This window comes from Camponotus floridanus, unplaced genomic scaffold (genome assembly GCF_003227725.1).
Source record: "Camponotus floridanus strain SB8 unplaced genomic scaffold, Cflo_v7.5 scaffold51, whole genome shotgun sequence".
Lineage (NCBI taxonomy): Eukaryota > Metazoa > Arthropoda > Insecta > Hymenoptera > Formicidae > Camponotus > Camponotus floridanus.
The window spans coordinates 1-11,296 of NW_020229670.1; the positions used below are offsets into that span (position 1 = coordinate 1).

General features: G+C 25.6%; 1 protein-coding gene and 1 pseudogene across 1 annotated transcript; both read left to right on the top strand.

The window, feature by feature from the left end:
* The first annotated feature begins 3 nt into the window (after positions 1-3).
* LOC112639214 lies at positions 4-2,826 on the top strand (annotated as a pseudogene).
* Positions 2,827-4,585: 1,759 nt separating this feature from the next.
* LOC105251599 (juvenile hormone acid O-methyltransferase-like) lies at positions 4,586-10,962 on the top strand. Its single transcript, XM_025412474.1, has 7 exons — positions 4,586-4,856; positions 7,397-7,752; positions 7,849-8,020; positions 10,028-10,160; positions 10,230-10,377; positions 10,546-10,744; positions 10,941-10,962. The coding sequence occupies exons 2-7, from the start codon at positions 7,569-7,571 to the stop codon at positions 10,960-10,962; spliced, it is 858 nt and encodes a 285-aa protein (XP_025268259.1). The 5' UTR covers positions 4,586-4,856; positions 7,397-7,568.
* The last annotated feature ends 334 nt before the right edge of the window (positions 10,963-11,296 follow it).

The following is an 11,296-nucleotide window of genomic DNA, read 5'->3' on the forward strand; positions in this document are numbered from 1 at the left end:
CAGCTCAAATTCGAAGTGTTAGATATCCAAACTAAAAATTTGCCTGAAAAATATATTTCTGAATTTGATCATATATTTTCATTTTCACACTTTACATTGGTGTTATGATATTAGGTAAGTTAAATTTTTAAATAAATATGGTCTAACAAGTCGCCATCACAGTGTCTTACATAATTGCGATTCTTTGATTCTTAGGCAATCAGAAACATATAATTAATATCGAACTAGTTAACATCGAAACCAAATCTTGAAAAAACATTGAATTCTGATCGGATCAACATCGAAATTGTAAAAATTGTTGATAAATCTTCAATTATCATTTCACATAATGTAAATGTGAATGAATCAACTAATTAATTATATTTAAATGTTTAGCAAATTAAAAGTCATTTTATTAAATTATTAAAAAAAGTCATTTTAATAAATTATCTCATTTAGACTATGGTCATGATTATAATCATAACTATAGTCATGACAAAATTAAAGATAAAATTCTAATCTTATTAAATAAAAAGAATAATCATATTAAATATATATTACTTGTATTTTATGTGTTACATATATACAATAAATAGAATTCTATCTTGAATTCTGTTGCAAATTATATAGCGTGCAAAAAATTTTATAAAATCGGAAGAAAACATTATTATAGATATAACATATAATTGTAAAAACTATATGTTCAAAATCAATACCTCTGATAAAAATGTAATATTGTAATTATAAATTGAAAATCTGTAATTCATATAATAATTTTATTTCAATTTATAATAAGCTAAATATATAATGAACAAAATACTTTTGATGATGTTTAAAAAATTTTTCGATGTTCATCAAGATTGTCTTTGATAAATGCAATGATTACGTGATACTTAATTTTAGTTTTTAATACGTAATATTTTTAAATAATAGAAATTAAAACCTAACTATCAGAGTTATAAATATTGTGTAATAAAAATTAGAAACTAAATATCACTTGTTAATTATATTAGGCTGTGGAGAAAGTAATTTAGATTTTTTCTGAAAAATATATATTAAAATGAAATGATCGCAACATTTTTTTCTATTAAAATAATTGCCGTATGATTCTACTGTTTTCTGTCATTTTTCAGACAGAAGTTGAATTCTGTAACGATAAAAGATCTCCTTTATTGAAAAGAATTCTTCAATTTCTCGATTTTGGCTCTATTTTGAAAGCGTTGCTTTCAAATCGTACTACATCAAAATAGGTAATAATTTAAAAGTGCCCTATCTGAAGAATAGGCAGGAGGACTTCCTAATCGAAGTCGAATAAGATGTTCACGATAATTGCAATGGTATGAGATCGAGCATTGTTTTTTAGAAAGATGGTCTTAAATCGGTTTGAGGCGTATAATGACTATTTCTAGCAATGTCGATTTAAACTGATTGTAGATCTCAGCGATAATTGTTTGATGTCGATTCTACTGAATCTTCTTTTAACGCCTCCATATCTCCTATTTCCACCTCCATTGACTACCCAAGACGCAGTTTGTCTTCAAAAATTTTCACTTTTGAAGTGTTTAAACCATTCTTCATAGAGACAGCATTCTTTTCATATGGCTTACAAATCAGTCGTTTAACTTTGGCAGCATTTTCTTTGAAATTGACAAATATAAGCAGACAATGACGAATATGGATTTTATTTAGCATCTTGTTAAATCAAAATAAACATACATTATGACAGACAAAAAGACTTGTCTTGCAGTAATTTTAATGTAGGATAGACAACTTCAAAAAAAACAAAACAAAAGTTATTAACAAAAATTATTATTACAGGCTGTACCGCCATTTATCCATGACTCGAATTACTTTCTCCCCAGCCTAATATTTAATTATTTAAAATAAAGTTTTGCTTATAAAAACTTAAATTTTTAAATATTTTAAGATCTACAATTATTTTCATTTCTTAACAATTCTATCACATTATATCATAAATTTAAAGAGAAAGAAATAAGAGTTTAATATATTAATTTAATATATCTTATTAAAATAGTTATATCTTATTTTAAGAATCTTATTAAAAATTGAAACTAAAAATCGCGCAATAACATAAAAGCTTCGAAAATTATATATATTTATCTATTCTTTTTTAACAGACAAGCGTTTGAGAATATTTTCCAGATGATTCGACCTGGTGGAAATATTCTTATGCTTATAGTAGCGTCTCATGATGCATATGAAATTATGAAATTTTTGGCTCAAGATATTCGTTTTGCACCATACATACAAGTAAATCTTATTATTTTCATGTTTCATCAATTTTGTAATTATAGACGCTTAATTATTATTCTTACATAGGATGTCAAAAATTACGTTCCGCCATTTAATGATTTAATCACTCCTCATAAAAAACTGAGGAAATTACTTAAAAGTATTGGATTTGATGTTTGCCATTGCAGTCTTCGAGAAGTGACATATTCCTCCCAAAATATGCAAAATTTTTTATGTAAGTTGTTTTATGTAAGTTTTTATGTAAGTTATGTTTTAAAAAAATATAAAAATTAGATTTTATGCTTTATGTAATTATTATCACATAAGGTTGCTTTTCTTATTTATTTAAATCTTAATTTAATTCAATTCTAGTAATTTAATCTAATCTCGATTATTTCGACAGATTCGATATTAGCTATCTACCCATTTTTGGACAAACTGCCACACGATCAAAAAGAAGAATTCAGGAATGAATTTACACGTGAATTTATGAAAAGAAAGCTTACTTGTAAAACAATACAGAATAATCAGGAACAAACAAATTTTATAGATCTATACAAAATCTTAATAGTTTATGCACGAAAAATTGTATAACATTGCATAAATAAATGCAATATTATAATTATAAATTGAAAAATTGAAACTAATAAAAACTGTAATCTTGTTTCAATTTATAATGAGTTAGATATGCAATGCATAAGATATCTTTTATCATAGTAAAAAATCGTTCAATGTTGTCAATATATTTTCTTTATTAATAAATATAATGATTAAGTAATATCCAGTTTTTAGTTTTTATATAACATGTAATATTTATAAATAATCAAAAGATATACGAAAAAAATAAGGACCAAACAAAAACGCAATAATTAGAGCAAATGTTCGTAAATATATAATTACTATTATATAATTAAGACAATGTCTATTAAAGCATATATGTTTCGGTTTATTTCCGAATAGAATGTCCTACCATTTCTAATGCCTAGTCTAAAATCTTTATCTAATTTTCAATCTTATTTTATTTTTTAACAACAGTATGTATAGACAATCAGTCGTATAGTATGTACAATCGATATTTCAAAAATAATCTATTGTAATTGGTCAATTTACTTGAGCCTAATGACTCATTGTAGATTATGTGTAACAAAAACAAATATAAAACAATTGTCTGTACACACTGTTGTTAAAAAATAAAATAAGTTTGAAAAGATTAAATAGAGATAAGTGATAAATGGAAAAGTCAAATATAATGAACGATAAGTCTGCGCATTTTTTGCAAACAAACGTTGAGAAATTTTCAACAGTCGTAATGTATGAAACATTTATTATAATGCATTGTAATCTTTGCGAAATGCTCATCTCCTATAACTAACAAAAATTATTCTTTAGTTCTAAAAACTTTTTCTTCGGTTCAAAAAATTCTTTGATCAAGCTCCAAACAGCTCGTGCAAGAGAAAATTGCGCAGCTTCACTCTCCATATACCAATTGTGTGCCAATTATCATATGTCACTTGATCAAAGAATTTTTCGAATCAAAGAAAAAGTTTTTAGAATTAAAGAATAATTTTTGTCAGTCATAGAAGGTGAGCGATTATTCGTAAAGATTACCCATTGCATTATATGTAATGATTGTTTCGTACAGTGCGTTTATGTGCGGCTATGGAATATTTCTTAATGTTCGTTTGTAAGAAATGCGCATACTTATTGTCATTGTATTTAACCTTTTGACTTATTACGACGAAAACTTATCTCTATTTAACTTTCTCGATCTTATTTTATTTCTTAACAACGTGTATAAATAATCGTTTTAAGCTTTATGTTTATTTTTGTTAGAGATGGTATATTATTCTATTTAACTGTTATCATGTTTTAGTGTATTATTCAATTAGAGAGTCTGAAATAAACCGAAATATGCTTTAATAGACATTACCTTAATTATATATTTACGATCATTTGCTCTAATTATAGCGTTTTTGTTTGGTCCTTATAGCTTTTTTCGTATATGTTTTGATTATTTATAAATATTACATGTTATATAAAAACTAAAAACTAGATATTACTTAATCATTCGTAATAATAAATATATTTATATATTTACCTTTTAATAATATTTTAATAACTTATTTATTCTTTATGCTCTAATAATATAATTTTATTTGTTATAAATATTATAATTTGAAGAAAAAAAATAATTAAATTAAAGTGGCTTGCAAGATAAGTATCTAGGAAAAATTACAAAAACAAGGCAGATAACCACGACATTGATGTACTATGCAAATCTTGGAAAACTAAATTAAATCATCAAAGTCTTAATAGTAATGTTTAATAGAAAATTATAATACAAATCGTATATAAATTACACAGAAATAGGTTGAATCTGGCAGAATTCTAATTGATACAATCAGATTTTTTTCTCAGTGCAGATCCACAGGTTTGCTCTGTTCTTGAATTTCTTTCTCCCCTTCCCCTTCCATGCTATGGGCACGGGCAATGTCTCGTCTTCGCTTGGCTCAGTATTTCGCGCCGTTTCATCTGCGATACATCGGTTGCCTACTGCTCTCGATCTTTTTTGAAATTATTTCATTGCTTGCTGTTATTTCATCTTTCTACATAATTTATTGCTCGTACGTATTGCGGTATATCAATTTTCATATACTTTTAATTTTTAAGCATTTTTATGACTGCAATTTTTATATATATGTTTTTTTGCTTGATTTGTGTGCGAGAATGCGTGTTGCTTTGCCTGCTTTAATTTATTTTTTAGATCCCGGCTTGTCTGCATTATCAATTTAAGGATTGCAAAATAAGGATTGTTTCGGCTTGGTCAGAATGTAGATGTTTTTGCGGTATCTCTGCCGGCCTTATCCATGCATATTCTCTTTTTTGTGCAATCCTTTTTTCCACACAGCTGCAATCTTTGCTGTGTATGATAAGTGAATAACATGCGGACTCGTAGGCATCACCTCATACATATATGTATATTTCTATGTTTTATTTGAGCATTTTGTCTCTCATGAGATTGTAAATTCCGTCGAAACGTTCGCCATTCTTTCTTTGTAATATATTCCATGCTTTTTTTTGTTTAATTAATTATTCATAGGATCGACACTTGACTTGTATTGCTATTATCACTGAATTTTTTTTAATTTTTATACTTCGAGTCTTATATTTTTTATTATTATAAATTCCGTTTGCAAACGGAATTTATAATAATACCAACTTTAATATTATGTACATGGACAATTTTTTGACGAATTTGATATTGACCTTATGTTGCGACTCTATTTCTTTTTATATTATCATTTCTGCGAGCGACTCTATTTCTTTTAATATTATTATTTCTAAAAACAGCATTGAGAAGAATCTGGATGAGATCGAAACGTTTGCACTTATTTTTGTGTAATTTATATACGATTTGTATTATAATTTTCTATTGAACATTACTATTATGACTTTGATGATTTAATTTACTTTTCCAAGATTTGCTTTTCCAAGATCGTACATCAATGCCGTGGTTACCTGTCTTGTTTTTGTAATTTTTTTATTATAATTTGCTTTTTACTAGTTCACAATTAATTTCAAAGAAATTTTATAATAATTAAAATTAATTATTTGTTATTGTAGTTTTCATATTTTCTCTCTCATAATTATTGATATTTTAAAAATATGATTATATAAATATTTTTGTAAGTTAAATTTTGTTGTAATTGAGCATATAAAACTATGAAAATATTACTTTGAATAGACTAAAAATATTATTTTATTACTATTACCTAACTATTACTAATAGTAAACAAATAGAATAAAAAATAAATTAAAAATGCAAACTCATTCAATTTTTTTCGTCATTGATAAAAAGCCTAGGGATAAGCATGTAAAAGTTGCTTCCGCACAAGTCGATATTGGCATCATGGATTGGGATCTTTCGAATCCACTTTTGATTACCCCCCTCCCCTCGCCGCACGATTTTTTTTTGCTCAGATATACAAGATTATAAGATGGCCATGCATAAGGATTTAATAAGCCATTCTAAATCAACTGTGCCTCTTTTTTATTTCACTACAAATTAAAATTAGGGTAAAATATACATTTTTAAATACTTTCTGTCACCTTTTGAAATTAAAAATGGCGCATCCAATATGGCGAATAGAATTATAATAAAAAGGCATAAAATTTAGAAAAAATTATCAAAATGTGTAACAACTGTATTAGACATTTCTTTACAATATTTTTTTGGCCAACCGAACCTGACATATGTCAGTCTTTCCAAATTTCAGGATTATGGATCTACCATATTGATGTCTATATAAATTTTCTTTAACGTAAATTTTCTTACAACGTACTTCATACTTATATATCTCAGCGAAAAAAAATCGTGCAGCGGATTAATCGAAAGTGGATTTGAAATGCGAAAATGAGTATTATACGATGTCATTGGCAGAAATATTTCAAAAAATTTGGTTTCCTCGCAATAAATTCATGAAATTGGTCAAAATAGCGATTTTTGAGCCATTCAATTACAAATTACTAAAAAACGTGACGTGCTACGCAAATTCGGCGGCCAGATTCGAATTCAGCTCACAAAATTACATCGGAAATCACTATTGCATCTTAAAAACAGATACCTCGCAAGCCTGTGCTATCTGTCATAAGCTTTAGAAAGTTGAAAATAAATGAATAGCGGATTCGGGAGGTGCCAAAGATGACATATGATGACAGACTAAAATTAGTTTAATACTCGTATAATGTCAACCGGTCAGTCGAAATAGATATACGTGGCTGCAGCGAGAATGTGCTGTGAAAGCGTGATGCATGCATGATTTTCATCATTTTTCACCATGAAAGACCTCTATGAAAAATTTGGAAAAAATAGATGTTAAAGCAGACATTTTAAGGTTTTCTTTAAAAAAAAAATTTAAGGTGTATCTCTAAAACGTAACCTTGAAAACCAAAGAAATTTTAAAATATTCAAAAATTGTTTTTACTTGTATTTTTGTCAGAATTTTTTTTTAATTTATTCTCAAAATAGTCTTGTTAATATTTATAACATATATTTTTTTCATCAAAATTAGTTCAGCGGTTTTCGAGAAAAATAACTTTTTTGATTTTGCTTTCCCTCTCCATAATTCCTATAAAAATGCAATTTTAAGGTTGATATTTACAGGATTTTTTAGACACATAGATGCCAATCCATGATACCAATCTCGACTTGATACGTGCAGAGGCAACTTTTACATGCTTCTGTATCCCTATCATATAACAGAGTATATAAGATTGTCTTTTGAAATAGTCTCGAACTACACAAAAAATAAAGATTTATTCAAATTGTAAAAATAATGAATGCGAAAGAATATGCTTCTTGTAACGATGTGCAAAAACAGCATGTATTGAATTTAATCGACGAATTTGAGGAAGATATAGCACAAATGTCTGGTAAATGTATGGATATTGGTTGTGGACCTGGAGATATAACAAAAAATATCCTTTTACCAGCCTTAAATTCAAATGCAGTAATAATAGGTAAGAAAACATACGCATAAAATAATGTTTATAACAATACATATACATTTATTACATAAGTTATTATTTAATTCAATAATTGTATATTTTCTGTAGGTACCGATATTTCGGAAAATATGATCAAATTTGCAAAAAAAACATATTCTAATGAGAAACAGCTCAAATTCGAAGTGTTAGATATCCAAACTAAAAATTTGCCTGAAAAATATATTTCTGAATTTGATCATATATTTTCATTTCACACTTTACATTGGTGTTATGATATTAGGTAAGTTAAAATTTTTAAATAAATATGGTCTAACAAGTCGCCATCACAGTGTCTTACATAATTGCGATTCTTTGATTCTTAGGCAATCAGAAACATATAATTAATATCGAACTAGTTAACATCGAAAACCAAATCTTGAAAAAACATTGAAATTCTGATCGGATCAACATCGAAATTGTAAAAATTGTTGATAAATCTTCAATTATCATTTCACATAATGTAAATGTGAATGAATCAACTAATTAATTATATTTAAATGTTTAGCAAATTAAAAGTCATTTTATTAAATTATTAAAAAAAGTCATTTTAATAAATTATCTCATTTAGACTATGGTCATGATTATAATCATAACTATAGTCATGACAAAATTAAAGATAAAATTCTAATCTTATTAAATAAAAAGAATAATCATATTAAATATATATTACTTGTATTTTATGTGTTACATATATACAATAAATAGAATTCTATCTTGAATTCTGTTGCAAATTATATAGCGTGCAAAAAATTTTATAAAATCGGAAGAAAACATTATTATAGATATAACATATAATTGTAAAAACTATATGTTCAAAATCAATACCTCTGATAAAAATGTAATATTGTAATTATAAATTGAAAATCTGTAATTCATATAATAATTTTATTTCAATTTATAATAAGCTAAATATATAATGAACAAAATACTTTTGATGATGTTTAAAAAATTTTTCGATGTTCATCAAGATTGTCTTTGATAAATGCAATGATTACGTGATACTTAATTTTAGTTTTTAATACGTAATATTTTTAAATAATAGAAATTAAAACCTAACTATCAGAGTTATAAATATTGTGTAATAAAAATTAGAAACTAAATATCACTTGTTAATTATATTAGGCTGTGGAGAAAGTAATTTAGATTTTTTTCTGAAAAATATATATTAAAATGAAATGATCGCAACATTTTTTTCTATTAAAATAATTGCCGTATGATTCTACTGTTTTCTGTCATTTTTCAGACAGAAGTTGAATTCTGTAACGATAAAAGATCTCCTTTATTGAAAAGAATTCTTCAATTTCTCGATTTTGGCTCTATTTTGAAAGCGTTGCTTTCAAATCGTACTACATCAAAATAGGTAATAATTTAAAAGTGCCCTATCTGAAGAATAGGCAGGAGGACTTCCTAATCGAAGTCGAATAAGATGTTCACGATAATTGCAATGGTATGAGATCGAGCATTGTTTTTTAGAAAGATGGTCTTAAATCGGTTTGAGGCGTATAATGACTATTTCTAGCAATGTCGATTTAAACTGATTGTAGATCTCAGCGATAATTGTTTGATGTCGATTCTACTGAATCTTCTTTTAACGCCTCCATATCTCCTATTTCCACCTCCATTGACTACCCAAGACGCAGTTTGTCTTCAAAAATTTTCACTTTTGAAGTGTTTAAACCATTCTTCATAGAGACAGCATTCTTTTCATATGGCTTACAAATCAGTCGTTTAACTTTGGCAGCATTTTCTTTGAAATTGACAAATATAAGCAGACAATGACGAATATGGATTTTATTTAGCATCTTGTTAAATCAAAATAAACATACATTATGACAGACAAAAAGACTTGTCTTGCAGTAATTTTAATGTAGGATAGACAACTTCAAAAAAAACAAAACAAAAGTTATTAACAAAAATTATTATTACAGGCTGTACCGCCATTTATCCATGACTCGAATTACTTTCTCCCCAGCCTAATATTTAATTATTTAAAATAAAGTTTTGCTTATAAAAACTTAAATTTTTAAATATTTTAAGATCTACAATTATTTTCATTTCTTAACAATTCTATCACATTATATCATAAATTTAAAGAGAAAGAAATAAGAGTTTAATATATTAATTTAATATATCTTATTAAAATAGTTATATCTTATTTTAAGAATCTTATTAAAAATTGAAACTAAAAATCGCGCAATAACATAAAAGCTTCGAAAATTATATATATTTATCTATTCTTTTTTAACAGACAAGCGTTTGAGAATATTTTCCAGATGATTCGACCTGGTGGAAATATTCTTATGCTTATAGTAGCGTCTCATGATGCATATGAAATTATGAAATTTTTGGCTCAAGATATTCGTTTTGCACCATACATACAAGTAAATCTTATTATTTTCATGTTTCATCAATTTTGTAATTATAGACGCTTAATTATTATTCTTACATAGGATGTCAAAAATTACGTTCCGCCATTTAATGATTTAATCACTCCTCATAAAAAACTGAGGAAATTACTTAAAAGTATTGGATTTGATGTTTGCCATTGCAGTCTTCGAGAAGTGACATATTCCTCCCAAAATATGCAAAATTTTTTATGTAAGTTGTTTTATGTAAGTTTTTATGTAAGTTATGTTTTAAAAAAATATAAAAATTAGATTTTATGCTTTATGTAATTATTATCACATAAGGTTGCTTTTCTTATTTATTTAAATCTTAATTTAATTCAATTCTAGTAATTTAATCTAATCTCGATTATTTCGACAGATTCGATATTAGCTATCTACCCATTTTTGGACAAACTGCCACACGATCAAAAAGAAGAATTCAGGAATGAATTTACACGTGAATTTATGAAAAGAAAGCTTACTTGTAAAACAATAGAGAATAACCTGGATCAAACAAATTTTATAGATCTATACAAAATCTTAATAGTTTATGCACAAAAAGTTAAAATAAATTCAATTAATAAATAACAACATTGCATAAATAAATGCAATTTATAAATGCATTATAATTACAAATTGAAAAAATAAATAAAGTATTTTTATGATAATTTAAAAATTCTTCAATATTGTCAATATAATCTCTGTTAACAAATACAACAAATAAATGATATCTAATTTTTAGTCATCAAATATTTAGACATCTTTTATTTTTAGGTATTTAGTTGTTTATAAATAGTAAAAGTTAGAAACTAAGTTATAAAATCATGTACTAAAAATTAAAAACTAAATATCACTTACTCATTAAATTTATTATTATTTAAAATAAAGTTATGTTTATAATTTTAATGTACATTTTTAAATATTTGAACATACAATATTTTAAGATAATATTTCTTAATAGTTATATCGTATTACAAAATAATTTTAAAAAGAGAAAAAAAAAGAGAGAGATAAATGTATTTAATATATATATATTTTATATATATATATATATATATATATATATATATATTTAAAATTTTATTAAAATGATTATATTTTATTTCAAGAATTTTATTAAAAATTGCTTA